At 39.9% G+C, this 17,375-nt stretch overlaps 1 protein-coding gene across 2 annotated transcripts in view; it reads right to left on the reverse strand.

Moving 5' to 3' along the window:
* Positions 1-502: 502 nt before the first annotated feature.
* The window catches only part of Kif11 (kinesin family member 11), a 62,872-nt gene continuing 45,999 nt past the window's right edge, over positions 503-17,375 (reverse strand). For both annotated transcript variants that reach the window (XM_051199576.1, XM_051199575.1), the window contains exons 13-22: positions 16,972-17,179; positions 14,238-14,410; positions 11,170-11,295; positions 10,932-11,090; positions 9,613-9,719; positions 8,745-9,024; positions 7,278-7,500; positions 4,733-4,881; positions 3,521-3,637; positions 503-643 (exon numbers count right to left, since the gene is read on the reverse strand). In XM_051199576.1, coding sequence (XP_051055533.1) covers positions 512-643; positions 3,521-3,637; positions 4,733-4,881; positions 7,278-7,500; positions 8,745-9,024; positions 9,613-9,719; positions 10,932-11,090; positions 11,170-11,295; positions 14,238-14,410; positions 16,972-17,179 — 1,674 coding nt within the window. In that variant the 3' untranslated portion in view covers positions 503-511. The remainder of the gene's footprint in view (positions 644-3,520; positions 3,638-4,732; positions 4,882-7,277; positions 7,501-8,744; positions 9,025-9,612; positions 9,720-10,931; positions 11,091-11,169; positions 11,296-14,237; positions 14,411-16,971; positions 17,180-17,375) is intronic.

Consider the following 17,375-nt stretch of genomic DNA (forward strand, 5'->3'; position numbering starts at 1 on the left):
TGGCAATGACTGTAATCACTGAAACCACATTTCTAGATGAAACCCTGGGTGCCTCATAATAAGGAAACTTTTCTGTAAGTCTACACATGGTTTAATGACAGGATGAGAGAGAGGTGATCTGAGAAGACAAAACAGAAAAGGCAGGTTAGGGGTAAGAAAATACATACAGAACTCAGGCCTCGCAAGACAGGAAAAGAGATGACATTCACCTATTTAAGTCCAAGCCTGGAAGAACAATATCCATATATTTGATATTTAATAATATACAAGAAAACACATTACAGAAGAGCTACTTTATATAAGCTAGAAACACACATTATGTAAATCTCAAATAAAACCAAATCCACTACATGCTTGAACTATAAGGATTATAAAAAAGGACTCTCAATTCAACTACAGTTATTGTGATGTCTTGACATAGTCTATCCCATTGTAATCTGTACATAAGTTCAAATTATGAAGTTTCAGGTTTTACTTTTTAAAAAAAAGAAAACCTTGGCCCTCAGATTAACTAGAGATTTATTGAGGCTCGAAGTGGCAATCTGCTTTTTGTGGCAGAGTGCTCTGAGGTCTCTTCCGCTTTAGACTTTTCCATTGGGTTAATGCCTCTGTTTTCTTTGTCCTTTCCATGTGGCTTTTTATGCTGTGGATTTAAGAGGAAAAATAAAGTCACAATAACATAACATTTGCTAGACATTGTAACATTTTATTGCGAAGTTCTATACATTACAGGCAAGAATTTCCAGGTGATGGTGGTGCACAACTTTAGTCCCAGCACTCTGGAAGCAGAGGCAGGAGGATCTCTGTGAGTTCGAGACCAGCCTGGTCTACAAGAGCTAGTCCCAGGACAGCCTCTAAGGCCACAGAGAAACTCTGTCTCAAAAAACCAAAAAAAAAGAAGTTTAAATTAGAAAACCACAAAAGCAAAGGCGTGTGCCACCACCACCTGGCAAGAAATACTACTTTTTTTGCACTACTTTCTAAAACATAATTATAAAATTTCCCTTAAGACAGTGGTTCTCAAGAGCAAGTAATTCTGCCCCCTAGTGGACATATGCCAATGTCCTGAGACATTTTAGAATAGCATAAACTCCTAGCTCTGGTAAGAAAGAACAGGGCAGCTGGCCACAACACAGAATTACCCGGATTAAAATGTCAATAGTGCTGTTTATAGAGAGGAAGATTTGTCACCATGAAGAAAAGACCATTCTACTCTAGGTAGAAACGCTAACACAGTGACTATGAAGCATCTCCAGTCTTCCGTTTATTTTCTACTGAAAATGTGTTTCATGCTGGGCAGTAATGGCGGATGACTTTAATCCCAGAACCTGAGAGGCAAAGGCAGGTGGATCTCCAAATTCAAGGCCAGCCTGATCTGCAGAGAAACCCTGTCTCAAGAAACAAAAACAACAAAACAAACAAACAAACAAAAAAACGAGAGAGAGAATTTCATACTATGCATCTGGGGACTCTATACCTCTCTGCAAGCCCCCTACTTCTGAAAGAAATTAAAATACTACATACTCAATTATGAATGTTTATAATTTATAAAGCTTTAGACTCTAGAGATGTCCTATGGACTCTAGAGATGACTTACCATGTGTAAGGCCCAGAATTCTAACCCTAACACCAAAAAGCAAAGGCAATAAACAATAAAGTCTAAAGAATCGGACAGTCAGTGAGATCAGTGGTATAATGAATGACTAGCTGTGCCAGGCCAAAAACAAGGGTTAAAAGATTATGGGGGTGAAACTGCCTTGAGATACATGAAAGGATTTGAGGGAATCTGCACAAATATAGGTGGGTGGTGCTGCATACCTTTAGTTCCAGCTCTCATGAGGAGGAGGCAGGTAGATCTCTGAGTTAGAGGCCACCCTGGTCTACAGAGTGATAACCAGGACAGCCAGCTATACGACACAATGAAATACTGCCTTGAAAGACCAAAACACACACACACACACACACACACACACACACACACACACACACACACACACACACACCAGCATTTCAACTATAAAATTCAATATTGCATGTCTTACATAAGGAAATTTTTACTTTATCTATGGTCATATCTTCAAAATACAGGGAAAGATGCCAGGAAGTTTTTTGTTGTTTTTGCTTTGTTCTTTTCTGTTTTGCTTTTAAAACAATCTTATCCCAGTTCCCTCCTGTCCTCTCACTTTCCCCAACATCTCCCTTTCCCAGGGAATCATCAAAGTCTGTTACATCATTTGGGGCAGGACCGGGGCCCTCCCCCATGTATCTAGGCTGAGAGTTATCTCTCCCTAGGGAATGGGCTCCAAAAAGCCAGTTCATGCACTAGGGATAAATACTGGCTCCACTGCCAATGGCCCTATAGATTACCCAAGCCCCCAACCGACACCCACACTCAGGGGGCCTAATTCAGCCTAATCCAGCTGTCAGTCTGGAGTCAGTGAGCTCCCACTTGCTCAGGGAAGAGCCTCCTGTGGGCAAGCTCAATCACTAGTACAATTTCTAGTCCCAAACTTTTAAGTCCTTTAACCTTCAAAGTATGATGGACAGAGATGGATACCAGGACCTACTGGGTAAAGGTACAAGTAAGAGAAATAACTGTTCTTACAGTAAGACTCAGAAATGAGACAGAAATAATAGTCAAAGGTTACTTGCTAAAGTTATACATGAGGTCAAATTTTACCTATATGTATTCTATAGAAGATTCTTTCATCAATATCAGATTATGTGCACAATTTAAATAAAAATTAACAAGCCATTTGAAAGGAATGACTACATTTTGTTGTTGTTCTACACCAAGTATATTGGGGTTTTTTCGTTGTTGTTTTTTAGACACAGAGTTTCTTTGTGGCTTTGGAGGTTGTCCTGGAACTCTTATAGACCAGGCTGGTCTCAAACTCACAGAGATCCACCTGCCTCTGCCTCCCAAGTGCTTGGATTAAAGGTGTACACTGCCACCACCAAAACCAGGCTATGTTTTGTTTTTAAAGACAGGTCTTTGTAGGGAGTTTGGTTTTTCTGCCCGCCGCCTGGTCTTGTCCCGCCGCTGCACCAGCCCCAAATAATGCACAGAGACTCTGTATTTGATACAATGCTATTGGCCAGGTGCTAGTTTCTTATCGGCTAGGTCTGTCTTAATTATTAACCCATTTCTATGTATTTCCACCTGGTCTTACCAGGGAGAGGTGGCTGGCAGTTCTTCCTTCTCCAGACTCTCCATTTTGGCCCCTCCTTCCTACTTCCTCTTTCCTCCTTGTCTCCTAGTCCCTCCTATCTTCCTTTCCTATTGGCCAACAGTGCTTTATTTATTAACCAGTATGAGAAACATATACAGAATGACATCTCCCATCAGGTCTTGCTTTGTTAGCCTAGGCTAACTCCTCAGCCTCACAAGTGTGGGGACTTCAGGCGTGTATCATCGTGCCTGTCTAAGTCAGGCACGACTCCTTTATACTAAACAGTAAACACTGTATGAGTGACAACAGGCGAGGAAGGAAGGTGAGTGAGATACATTGCCAAATACCTGGAAAAATGGAACACCGCCATTTGAAGAGCAATCCACACTGGTATGTACAAATGTCTCTTGACTTAAAAGTTCTTCAGTACATTGTTCCAGAACCTCCTTCTCGTCATCTATGTCCTAAAATAAAAAGCTAGATGAGTGGGTAAAGTCCATGGTACGGGATGGTCACGCAGAGCAGGGTACCATGGGACATACTGTACAACCCCAGCACTCAGGAGGAAGAGGCAAGAGGATTGTTTTAAGTTTGAGGCAGCCTGGTCTATGTACCAAGGTACAGGACAGGCAGGAAAGAAAACAAAAATCATCATAAAAGCCAGGCAGTGGCAGCACATGCCTTTAATTTTAGGAGGCAGAGGCAAGTCTACAGAGTGAGCACTAGCACAGCCAGGGCTATACAGAGAAACTGTCTCAAAAAAACATTATAAAAGCAATTTCTTCTTTGAATGATTTCATATGCATTATATGAAAGTTAAACTTTGATAATTAGTAAGAAGTCTACAAAACATAGTCTATTTGCTTGTACTTATTCTCCACTTTGACTTTTCTATACTTGTTATTAACTACCGACCACAAATTGTAGGCTTCATTGCCCTGCCTCTAATTGCAGCTTCATCTTCATAACCCGAGACAAAAGAATTCTGTTTGTTCGTTCACAAGATGCACTAGAGTGGTACCCATCACACAGGGTTACTGAAAGGGTTGAGTTAGCATACATGTAAACTTAGAACAACAGTGTCTGGTATGGAATGGCAGTTTAAATGCTGGCTTAGAAATTATTATCTGCTAGCCTAAAAATAAAAATCAGATTAACAGCAAGTCAGCAATTCTCAGAGGACTGGAGTGAAAACTAGCAGTCATTACATAAAACCAACCACTACATCAACAGTTTATAGTGCTGGGGTGATGACTCAGAGGGTCAGGCATTTGCTCTTCAAATGCAAGGATCAGATTTTGGACCACCAACCCCCACCTAATATCTCGTGGGTGTGGCAGCCCACCTGTACTCCCAGCACTTAGGAGAGCTGGTAACTAGTAGCTGTGGGTTCAAGTGAGAGATCTTATCTCAGTATACTCAGGAAGACACCCAAAATCAACCTCCCGGCTCCACACGAATGCACACATGCTGTATGAACACCCCCGTGCATACATGTGCCCCCACACATGCAAAAACAAGTTCATGGGAAAATTCTACAATTATGTTTTAAATTTTACCTGCCCGGCCTCTTTGTTGCTTTCTGAGCAGTTCAGCATCATTAAGGGGTTACGCTGTTTCTTTTGCAGTTGGTCAAGGAGCTGTTCCCGTGGTTCAGTTCTCACCAGTGTTGATGGATATAAATAGTTTTTCCTCTCTGGTGTCAGACCTTTATAGCAGATATTAGAAAAGCAGGGGAAAATTAAGTATGAAATGTAACTTTTAAAATAATGTTAAATGTATACTTTCAAGTGAGTTGTCTTCCAAAACCAAAAATGATTTCCATACATCTTTACCTGCCAGTCACATACTGGTTGAAACTAGTATTTTATTTTATTTTTTTTTCAAGTAGTAATGTTTTCTTGGGGTTTGTTTGTCTTAAATAAGACTGGCTTTCTCCTACTTCTAGGCTTCATTCAAGCCCAGTCTCTGCTGGAAAGCCATCTATTTTTCTTTTTAAAATTTATTTATTTATATTTTATATATGAGTGTTCTGTATGTAGGCCTGCATGCCAGAGGAGGGTGTCAGATCCTATTATAGATAGTTGTGAGTTACCATGTGGGTGCTCAGGTCATCTGGAAGAGCACCCAATGCTCTTAAATGCTGAACCATCTCTCCAACCCTGTATTGGATCTTTAATAGATCTGACAATTTGCAAAAGTCACCTTACCTACAAAAATATGAAGTTTCCATTTCTAAGAATGTACAAAATATTAGGCTTAAAGATGAATTGGGGGGTGTTGAGGGGCAAGGGAGAGAGGGAGAGGGAATTGGAATCCATATGTAAAATAAGAAAAAAGTAATAAAAAAATCATGAGAAAAAAAAAAGAATTTGGGTATTCTGAGAAATGGTGACATATTGAAATTAAGTTTTACCAATGTGATTACTTCAAAAAGAGTAGCCATTTCTTTATAAATTTGGTATAGTGACTGGCTCCTAAGGCACATTTCTTTATAAGGGAGTTGCCTTTTCACTTAACATTCCATTTTCATGATAATTAACAATAAATCTGAAAGGTTGAAGAAACTAAACCAATGTTCTCATACAAACTCTTTATAATTACTTCTTTAAAAGGAAGCTTTGAAATGTAGTTTATGGCCGGGCCTTGGTGGTGCAAGCGTTTAATCCCAGCACTCAGGAGGCAGGTTAATGTCTGTGAGTTCCAGGCCAGCCTGGTCTACAGAGCTAGTTTCAGAACAGGTTCCAAAGCAATACAGAGAAACCCTGTCTCAAAAAACAAAACAAAAAACAAAAAACAACAACAATAAAAAAAAAAAAAAGGGAAAAAAAAGAACAAAAAGAAAAAAAGATATGTAATTTATGTCACAAAAATCATTCAAAAAAAAAGTGTGCCAATCAATGACTTTACAATCCAATGAAGAATCTATTATTAATCTGTGTAAATCAGTTTACCAATCATGGTAGTTTACCAATCTTTGGCATTTTTGATCTCTGAAAATGGTGATTTCTTTTTTTGTTTGTTTGTTTTGTTTTTTCAAAACTGGGTTTCTCTGTGTAGCTCTGGCTGTCCTAGAACTCACTATGTAGTTCTACCTGCCTCTGACTACCAAGTGCTGGGATTAAAGGTGTGTGCAGCTACCACCTCACCTTAAAAATGGCGATTTCTAAATGATGCCAGTCAATGACAAAATAAGAGGGACACAGACACAGTGACTTTGTATTAAGCAACTTAGCTTTTCTATCCTTTGTGGGTATTAAAACATCCTTGTAGACACAGCCAGGTCAATTTTGTTTTTAAAATGCGTTTTGGTTTGGTTTTTTGAAACAGGAGCTCTTGTAGCCCAGGCTAGCCTCAGTTTACTATGTAGCCAAAGATGACCTTGAATTCTGAGGGTCCTGTTTATACCTCCTGAGTACTGTTATTATAAGCGTGTGTCACCACACCTAACAATTGATTTTTCTCTTTCATCAGGAGCCCAAGATGGTCTTCAAGTGACAAATTTCTTTCTTCAGATTCCTGAGGAAAATAGATTGTAAACTGCCATAAACACTCAGACAACTGGCTTTGTTTGTAGGCATGATTTTAAGCCACAGCAGGCTTAAAAGTGACTTTTCTTAGCAAAGTCAGTTGTCTGAATGCTTACAGAATTTTCTATTGTGCCCAAATTTCTAGAAATAACATACCATCAACAAAAAACAAGCTAAGACTGAATTAAAACTATTTTGGTGTTCTAAACGTTCTATATTTAAGTTTATTAAAGGGAGATAGTAAATTCCTGTCAGGCAAAGGCAGGGCTCAGTTTCAAAAAGTATCTAACACTGTATACAGTTGAATTCAATTTCAAGAACTTTAACGATTCTATTCCTTTTAAAATACCCAATGAGGGTAAAAGAGAGGTGTCAGTGATTAAGAGCATATATCACTCTTCCAGAGGACCAGAACCAGTTCCCACCAACACACTGGGTACCTCACACCTACATCTTATTCCAACAATGGAGGGATCCCTTTTCCCAGCTTCCAGGGGCACTACACTCAAGTGCATACCCAACTACCCCTGTCCCACATAAGTAAAATAAATCTCAAAAAGTAAAAGTAAAATACCTGTTGGGACATCTAGTTTCAGATCCTGTTGCAGAAAGCAATTAAGTTTTGTCAAACCAGTTTTTATAGTTTCATCAAGCTCTAGACTTCCTGCTTTTAATTTTTCGTCATCTGAAGTTATCTGAATGGTGAAGGAGGTGTGCTGGTTCTCAATGGCAGCTGCATGCACACTCTGTTTTTCGGTGATCTCTGAACTTGAAGCCTCACAACATCCATTTACAAACTGTAAAGGATACAGACAAGCTTTCATTACTAAAGTTGGAAGCACTTTAATCCATACACCATTTTTAATTATCTAGAAATGGTCCATAAAATAGGTTTTAAAAACACACATAAAAGTAGAGAGAACCCTATGTTCACTGCCATCGTGGGTTCTGGGGCCAGAGGCACTCTGGCTTGCTAGGCCATCTCTCCCACTACCCATTCTTAACATACTCCACTATACAGATTTAAGGAAGGTCTGACTTAAAACTAGACTGAAGGATGTCTGGTTTGCTCTGTAGTTTATTCTTTTATTGTTATTATTATTATTATTATTATTATTACTTGAAAAACTTTTAAGAAACTAGGTTTTAAGCTGGACAAGGTGATACACACCTTTAATTATAGCACACAGGAGGAGACAGAAGGATAACTTTGAAGTCATCCTGGGCTAAATAATGAGTTCAAAGGCAGAAGGAGAGAGGAAGAGAGGGAAAGAGGAAAGGGCTTGTGTGGGGGCAAAACTAGGCCTTTCCCCATGTCTCAAGTTCTGGACCTGGTCACCGTCTCTATAGCAGGTTTCCTTTTGTTCATATCCTTTTCTGAGACAGTCTTAAGACTCTGTGGCACAGCCTGGACTCAATCCAACTCAGAGTCCCCCTGGCCTTTGGCTTCCAAGTGATGCTATCACAGGTGTGAACCATCAGGTCCATCTTCTACGCAGCCTCAGTTTGATTCCAGAAATCTATGTAAAAGTGGAAGGTGTTGTGTCCCTGATCTCCATATATGTGCCACGGCATACATGTCCACACATACACATCATGTACACAAACACAATAATAATCATTTTTGGGGGTGGAGAGACGCTTAGGAGTTAAGAACACTTGTTTATCCATAGGATTCCTTAGATTTCCAACACCTGTGACTCCAGCTCCAGGGGTCAGACACTTTCTTTTGTCCTGCAAAGGTGTTCTTTTGTGCACAATCGCGCACGCACCCCAAAGGCAATAACCCCCCCCCCCCCCGCAATCCCTCACCCAGACATGGTGTCTCTGTGTAATAGCTCCAGCTGTCCCGGAACTCGATTTTCAGACCAGGTTGGCCTCGAACACACTCTACCTGCCTCTGCCTCCTGACTGAGATTAAAGGCATGCACCACTATGTCCAGCTCACATAAGGATTTAAAATAAATCCTAAGTCAAGAATATTTTCATACCTAATAATAGCTATTCTCCCCAAAGTTGGGTCCAGATACATATTACCTACCTCCATTAAGTCCTGAAGTTCCTCCTTCCTCTTGCTTAAGCAGGATGCCCACTGCTCAGAAAAATAAACTGTGCTTGTGTTCAAAGATTCACACTTCCGTGTGGTCTCCTGAGATACAGTTTCCAGGTTGCTGCTGAGTGAATCACAGTGCTTTACAGATTCTTCAACCAACTGTGTGCCTTCTTGACTGAAATGTCTGAGTTCTTGTACTAATCCATCAGAATCAGCAATTAGTTTTTTACTTTGAATTGTTGTTTTGTTGATTATATCTGCAGACTTCCTATAGAAAAACAAAATCAAAAAACCAGAATAACCGTAAGTTCAAGGCCACCCTGGTCTACAAGTCATGGTCCAGAACAATGGAGTTACAGAGTTTTAAAAAAAAAAAAAAAACAACCCTAAATCCTCTAGTTGTCTGAAATCAATTATCACTCTAGAGAGCCAAGAAACCACAAGTTGAATGAGAAAGGCAACCAACAGATGCCAATAACAAGAACACTTGTTTCAGAGTTATCTGGCAAACATTGCAAACATTTTATGGGAGTCTTTGTAAAAGTGCCTCAAAAAACAATCAAAAGCCTTGAGTCTGTGATTTCAGCATTTGGGAAACTGAGGCAGAATTGCTCTACAGTCAAGGCAATCCTGAGCTACAAAGTGATGTCCTGTCTCAAGAACAGGATGGTAGAGAGGAAAGAATACACTTATATACATATATACACAAATATAGTGTCAACAAGTCACACATTCACTTGCAAGTAAACCAGAACTGTTTGTACTACTTGAAGTTTTTTTTTTGTTTTTTTGTTTTCCTATTGAAAAGTCACTCCAGGCTTACAGAAAACTTCAAACGAAGTTAAAAGTGTCTTACTGCTCTGTATTTTGTTGAATATTGTTCAGCGGTTTCTGGACATTTTCGCACTTTCTCTCCAAAGCACAGAATCTCTCTGTCCAAGTACTGATTAACTGGGAAAGCTCCTGTAAGAAAGATTGAGGAAGGTAAGATTTGAAATGGTCATATTTAAATGTTTATTTTCTGAATATGAATGATAACATGATCATACAGGTGAGAATTTAGAACTTGTTTGGTCATCCTGCCTTAGCCACTGAGCGCTGGGATTACAAATACCACACTTAGCTGAACTGTATAAATTCTTTCTGTTGTTATTGTTGTCCTTACGAGACAGGGCTTCTCTGTGAGGCCCTGAATGTCCTAGTGTTGACACTGTAGACCAGGCTGGCCTCAAACTCGGAGATCCTGCCTCTGCCTCCAAGGGTGGGATTAAAGACATGTGCCACCACCACCTAGCTCAACTATATAAACTCTTGACAAAAGATTTTTAATTTCACCTCTCACACACAGAGAAAAGCCCTGAAAGGACTATTAAAGGAACATTTTAGGACTTTTTCAAAAAGAGTAAAGAATTTTTTTTTTTAAGATTTATTTATTTATTATGTATACAGTGTTCTGTTTGCATGTATCCCTGAAGGTCAGAAGAGGGCATCAGATCTCATTATGGATGGTTGTGAGCCATCATGTGGTTGCTGGGAATTGAACTCAAGACCTCTGGAAGAGCAGCCAGTGCTCTTAACCTCTGAGGCATCTCTCCAGCCCCAAGTAAAGAAATTTTTTTTTCTTTGTCTTTTTGGAGAAAGGGTCTCACTAAGTTTGAATAACTGAAGAGTCTGGTTCCGGGGTAATAAGCTCACTACCAAAACTTCATTGTTATTTGTTACAACTCTGGGCCTAAGAATAACAGATGCTGGAGCTTGGTGTGGTGCAACATGCTGTAGAACTCAGTAGGCAGCAACAGGATGACCAATGATACAGCAATGAGAGAAGACAGGGCTTAGCCTATCAGAGATAGTAGCTTTCCATGTCACCCTAGGGGGGGAAACATGCAATATTTTTACTTAAAATGCTACAGCAACCTTATAGGTATGTTTTCTATTCCTTTCCTCTTGCTGGGAAGGGACCATTTTGTTTGTCAGGATGTTGTTTAGCAGAGAGTTCCAGGCGCAGCAAATACTCAAATATTCTCAATTTACACAGATTACCCTGAGAAATAACAGTAGCTATGGTTCCTCAGGTTCTATATTAGTTTTTTTTTTTTTTTTTTTTGCAACATTCAAACCACATGACAGGTTATTAAGTTCATCAAGCCACTAAAAATGTCACTTAAGAGATACCTGCAAATGGGTTTCCTTTATTGTCTTTAGGTCTTCGTTTAGGTTTCCACAAAGCTTCTGTGATTCAACCAAGGAAGAAACTGTATTTTCTTGGAGTTCATGTAGATTGCTACACAATACGCTCAGAAAACTGTCCATTTCTCTTTTTTGATCTTCTATCTTTGAAGAAAAGAAATGTTAATTTCTATCCCATCTAGCCACCTATCCAATTTGAGGCACTAAGAAGACACATGTGTACCTTTTCAGCCACTGTCAATGAGGTCCTGAAAATACGCTGCAGCTGCCTATTGATGCTCACGATGGAGGCCACACCAGGGGCTAAGATGCTCTTCAGGGAGCCGAGGAGATCAGCCTCAAGTTCATGCTAGTTTTTAAAACAAATGCATCTTTAAGAATGTTTTCATTTCCATTAACCTGGCTGCTAGATCTCTCAGATACTTAGCAACCAAACACTGACATTCAAAACTCAAAACTGACATTCTTTATAACCTAAAGAGACATAGCTGTGTATCCATAATAAATTCTTCCTAAATCATTTAGTCCTGTTCCACTAAAACAATGTTCACTAAGTGTATAATAAATGCTGAATTAATTTTCTCTTTTTGTTTGTTGAATCTCTTGTGACACAGGCTGACCTTAAACTCACTGTGTAGCCGAGGATGCTCTTGAACTCCTGTTCCTCCTGCCTCCACACTATCAGGATCACAGGTATGCACCACCATGCCTGCCTTTATAGTCAATTAACAGTCTAATAGAGAGTTCAGAAGAGGAGAAAAATGACAGTAAAGCGTTAAGATTCTAGCACTCCAGTTTGATCCCCATCATGAGAAAACAACAAAATCTATAGATATATTTAAGCATGATTTTTCTTTTCTTTTCTTTTTTTTTTTTTTTTTTTTGAGACAGGGTTTCTCTGTGTCACAGCTCCCCCTGCATCTGCCTCCCGAGTGCTGGGATAGAAGGTGTGTACCACCCCTGATAGCCTTTCTTTCCTTCCTTCTCTTCTTTCTTTCTCTCATCCTTCCTTCCTTTCTGAAACATAATGATTTCTAAACAGCTTTAGGTTATTGACAAAAAAGCTAAGCCAAAAAGTCACTAGAGTAGGCCTTTAGGCAGCTAGAAAGACAGCTCAGTAGTTAAAGCCTGTGCTGCCTTTGCAGAAGCCCAGCACCCACTTTTAGATGGCTGTAACTATGGCTTCAGGGGATCCAATGTCCTCTTCTGGACTCCACAGGTACCTGCACTCATTTGCATATATATACCCTTGTACCCCACATAAACAAACAACAAAAAAAAGGGAAGCTTTGGAGCAAAACACTGTAGATCATGCCTGAGACCCTGACACCCAAGAGGCAAAAGTAGGATGATTAGCATCAGACCTAAAGCAGCCTGGACTAAATATTGAGTTCTAGGCCAACCTGAGACACAATAAGACCCTGACTCAAAACACTGGAGAAGGCAGGAGACCAAGCTTTCAGCTAGAAGTATTTAATTGTGAAGATCCTATGACTTAGAAACTATTTTATCAGAACTTGTGTGCTCTTGCTCTTGAAAAGGAACAGGGCAACAAATAAATACAAAACCTAAGCAGAAATGAGTTAGTAGAGCCGAAGTGACATGCTTGTAGTATAATCATCAGGATCTGAGTTTGTACCCCCAGAATCCACATTGCACAAACAAACAAACAAACAAACAAACAAGATGAGTGTAGCATGGGAAAGCAGACAGGATCCCTGGGACTAAGCCAGTTAAAGGTTACTTCCAAGCCTGACACCGAAATTCCATCTCCAGAACCCATGTAAAGGTTGAAGAAGAGAACAGACTCCACAGTATCCTCTGAACCCCATGTGCATGGTCATGGCCACATACACATGATAATAACAAATCAAATCTTTAAAAAAAATAGCACCTTAAGAGAGGTATCTAAGATTATTTTCTGGACTCCTTATCTACCTGTGCATATGTATATACACACACACTCACACACACACTTTCTGAACTCCTGATCTACCTGTGCATATGTATACACACACACACACAAACAAACAAAAGGAAAAGGGAGAAAGAAAGAAATGAAGAGAAATGAGTCAAGCAGTTTTAAAAAAGGGGGGGAGGCTATATTGGTTTTGAAAGCATGCTGGCTTCAGTGGATTCTGTAAGAACAGTGGTCATCTCTTTCTTTGATTAAAGTAGAGGTTCTCCCCACCCCCATTTGTTTGAGACAGTCTCACTATGTAGTCCTGGCTTTCCTGGAACTCTTTGTGTAGACCAGGCTGGCTTCAAACTGAAGAGATCCACATACAATATTTATTTTGGGTTAAGAGAGGAGCCCATAATTCAGACTGAGCTGGCAGTCTCTATATAACCTATACTGGCCTCAAATTCATGATCCTCCTGCCTCAACCTCCCATACTGCTGTGTACCATTATGCCTGGCAGAATGAGTGACTACAGAACTATGGAGAAAGGCTTTCAAGTGAGGCCTTGTGGGGTTTAATCACATAGAGCTAACGTAAAGAATAATTATTGTATGATCCTCGATTCTATGTGTGTTGCTATTACACTTTATCTCATACTGCTATTACCACCACATATTATTTACATTTTAAAATTAGTTGCTCATGAACCAGCAAGAAGGCTCAATGGCAAGCCTGATTGATTACCTTTGATCCACAGAACCTACAGTGGAAGGACTCTGAAATTTTGTTCCTTGAGCTCACACATGTTATAGCATGCATGCACCCTCAATCAAGCCCACAAGCCCACACTAATAAATTAAAAAAAAAAAAAAAAAAAAGGGGGGGGGCTTCTTATGTTGGGCCATTTGTGCTAAATAAGAAACCAGCTACTTGTTATCTCCTGTTGGGTTAAGCTGACTCTAGTTCTGGTGAAGAGAATGATTACCAATTTCTAAGCAAAATAACAGATCTCAGATCTCCTGAACACACTTCAGCTGCTCTTTGAGACTAGAAGGCTTATTAGTAACTGCTACTCTTTTGTTTGTGCAGGGTCTCATGTAGCTTTGAACTCACTAAAAACTAAGGATGGCTCTGAATTCCTGATCCTTTTGCCTCCATCTTTCAAATGCTAAGATTACAAACATGTGAATGACAATGGATTAATTATTCCTATTCTCAACTACACCAAATGAGTGAAAACACTTTCAAAGTTCAGTCATATTTCCTGGAAAGCAGTCTTTCTGTGAGGGAGAAACAGAAGCAAAAACCCTGTAAAGTGTAAGCTAAGAGCAGTTAATGCCATTTCTGATGGCCTGTCACCCTTTGAAAACATTAAAAGATTTACTAACGATCAATCCTTGCAGCACAGTTTTACTCTGTGCTGCTAACGACTGCTCCTCCAATATCCTATCAGAGATCTGGGTGACACGAGCTGACACGTTTTGTGGAATAGACATGAGAGTTCCAAGCGCTGTCGTGGTAACGGTGTCTAATGCAGAGACACTAGAAGACATGAGATTACCTACAAAGAGAGAGAGAAAGAGATGTGAACTTTGGCATAAATATATTTAAATGCAGTTAAGACCACTTTCAATAATTCAAAAATCAATGTTTACTATGTAATTTCTAATAACTACATTAAAGAATTGTCTTACTACACAATAAGATTTAAATATTGTTCTATAAGCCCTGGCATATTAAGAGCACATCATTCTCCAGTATACCTTAGAATAATATTAAAATTAGAATGCACTTAATTCTACTCAATCATACTTCAGCTTTCCAAGTACTAGGATTGAAGGCATGAGCCACCCGGGTTTAAGACTTAGAATATTCAGCCAGGCAGTGGTGGTTCATGTCTTTAATCTCAGTACTCAGAAGAAAGAGGCAGGTGGAGCTCTGTGAGTTCAAGGCCAGCCTGGTCTACAGAGCGAGTTCCAGGACATCCAGGACTACACAGAGAAACCCTGTCTCAAAAACAAAACAACAACAAAAAAAAAAAAAAAAAAAAAAAAAAAAGAATTAGAATATTCTAAAATTAGTATCAGTTTTATAGTAAACAGGAATCTATAAAAAAGAGATAACTACACCTTATTAGAGTGAAACTCACTTATAGCCTCAGCATGTTAGAGGTGGAGATAGGGGGATCTGGTTCAGCTACACAGTTCAAGGTCACCCCAAGCTACATGGTAAGAGGCAAGTTAAACTGGATTATATGAGACTTTTATCTCAAAAGAAAATACAAAAAACAACACACACACACATGTTCTGACAATACAGCAAATTATTAAGATACACCTTCCCACAAGAAAAAAAGTTGCATGATAATTTATTCAAAGGAAATATCAGGAAGGGGGTTGGGTAAACACCTGCCACCAAGCCTAAGGACCAGAGTTCAAACCCTGGGATCTTCATGGAAGTATAGAAAAGTGCATGTTAAGGCAAAAGTATATACACACACACACACACACACACACACACACACACACACACACTAAACAAACAAAAAAATTGTTTTGTTTTTTTTAATTTTGTGTGTATTTGTATCTGTGCACTGAAAGATTCAAGAGAGGATGTCAGATGTCCTGGAACTGGAGTTAAAGACAGTTGTGAGCTGCCATGTGGGTGCTAGGAATTAAACTACTCTCTCTACAAAAATTTAAAAGTAACATTTCTAGGAAGGGATCCAAGAAACTAAATAGTAATAACCTCAAAGAAATGAGTCAGGCTCAGTAGTAAATTTTATTTCTAATAATATGCTAATTTGATAAATTTTAACTTCAGACCGTCTAAAATCAACAACGAACCTCTACAATTTGTTGCAAAGAAAGCAAAAACATTAATCTCTTGACTAAACAGCTAACATGTTCAATGGGACAGCTCAGGTGACACTGTCACGTGAGCTGTCTTATTTGTTTAAAATAGCACTGAATGTCACTGTGAGGTGTGTTGGCTCACAGCTGTAACCCCAGCACTCAAACGAGGCAGGGGGATCACAAATGCAAAGCCAGCTTGGGCTACAAAGTAAGTTTAATTTGCTCAACTTAATGAACCTCAAGATAGACAGATGGATTTTTAAAATAAAGTAAGCCAGGCCTGGTGCTACATGCCTTTAATCCCAGCACTCAGGAGGCAGAGATAGGGGGATCTGAGTTCAAGGATATCCAGAGCTACACAGAGAAACCCGTATCAAAAAAAAAAAAAAAAAAAAAAAAAAAAAAAAAAAGGGAAGCATATATATCTGAAAGACTTAGAATGAGCTGGAGATTTAGCTCAGTTGCAGAGCAGGTGTGGTAGCACAGGTCTATGATCCCAGTACTCAAGTGGGAGACTGGAGGATTACATGTTCAAAGTCATCCTCCGTTACACACCAACTTCAGGACTGGCCCAGGGTACCTGTGACCCTGCCTTAAAAACAAACAAAAGACCAGAGTTTAGTGGCACTCTTACTGTAATCTTTAGTGCTTAAGTAGAGATGGAAGGATTTAGTTAGAAACCAGCTGGTCTAGTGGTGGTGAAGGAAGGCAGAGGAGGGAGGAGAAATGGGAGACTGGGCAGAGAAGGAGGCAGGGGGATGGGAAAGAGAGGGAGGAGAGAAGGGAGAAAGAGAATGTGAGAGCAAGTGAATGAGCTAGCCTGGACTCAACAGAGCCAGCCCACCCAGTAAGGGGGAGGCTAGAGAGATGTTAAGAGTATACACTGCTGTACCACAAGTGCAGTGTCCCCACACCCACATCAGGTGGCTCATATTCCAGTGGAGGGATCCCTACGCCTCTAGCCTCCATGAGTACATGCACCCTAAGGGTAACACTTGTTCCAGTGGAGGGAACCCTACGCCTCTAGCCTCCATGAGTACATGCACCCTAAGGGTAACACTTGTTCCAGTGGAGGGAACCCTACGCCTCTAGCCTCCATGAGTACATGCACCCTAAGGATAACACTTGTTCCAGTGGAGGGAACCCTACGCCTCTAGCCTCCATGAGTACATGCACCCTAAGGATAACACTTGAGGTTGTCCTCTGGCTTCTATATTCTTATACCTGCACATCCACAAGACACACCCACAGAAATGCTTGAACTTACCAAACAGTGTCTTATGATCTTCTAGCATGGCCTTTTGTTTTGTGCTGCCATCTTTAATTAATTCTTCCATATTATTAAACAGACTGTTGAGGTTTTTGCCAAAAATAACCTGAGCTTCAGCATTGTGTTTATCAATTGCTCTCTTACGGTCGAGTTTTGAATGGAGACCAGATACATCCTTGGTGGTTTCTTTAACTGTGCTAAGCAACTGTATATTTAAAAAACAAAAAACAAAAAAGGTAACATAAAAACAGTCTAATCAGCTGGGCATTGATGGCAAATGCCTTTAGTTCCAGCACTGGCCAGGGAGGCAAAGGTAGGTGGATCTCTATGAGTTTGAGGCCATCCTGGTCTACAGAGCTAGTTGCAGGACAGGCTCCAAATCAATATACAGAAACCCTGTC

This window comes from Phodopus roborovskii, unplaced genomic scaffold, assembly GCF_943737965.1.
Source record: "Phodopus roborovskii unplaced genomic scaffold, PHOROB, whole genome shotgun sequence".
Lineage (NCBI taxonomy): Eukaryota > Metazoa > Chordata > Mammalia > Rodentia > Cricetidae > Phodopus > Phodopus roborovskii.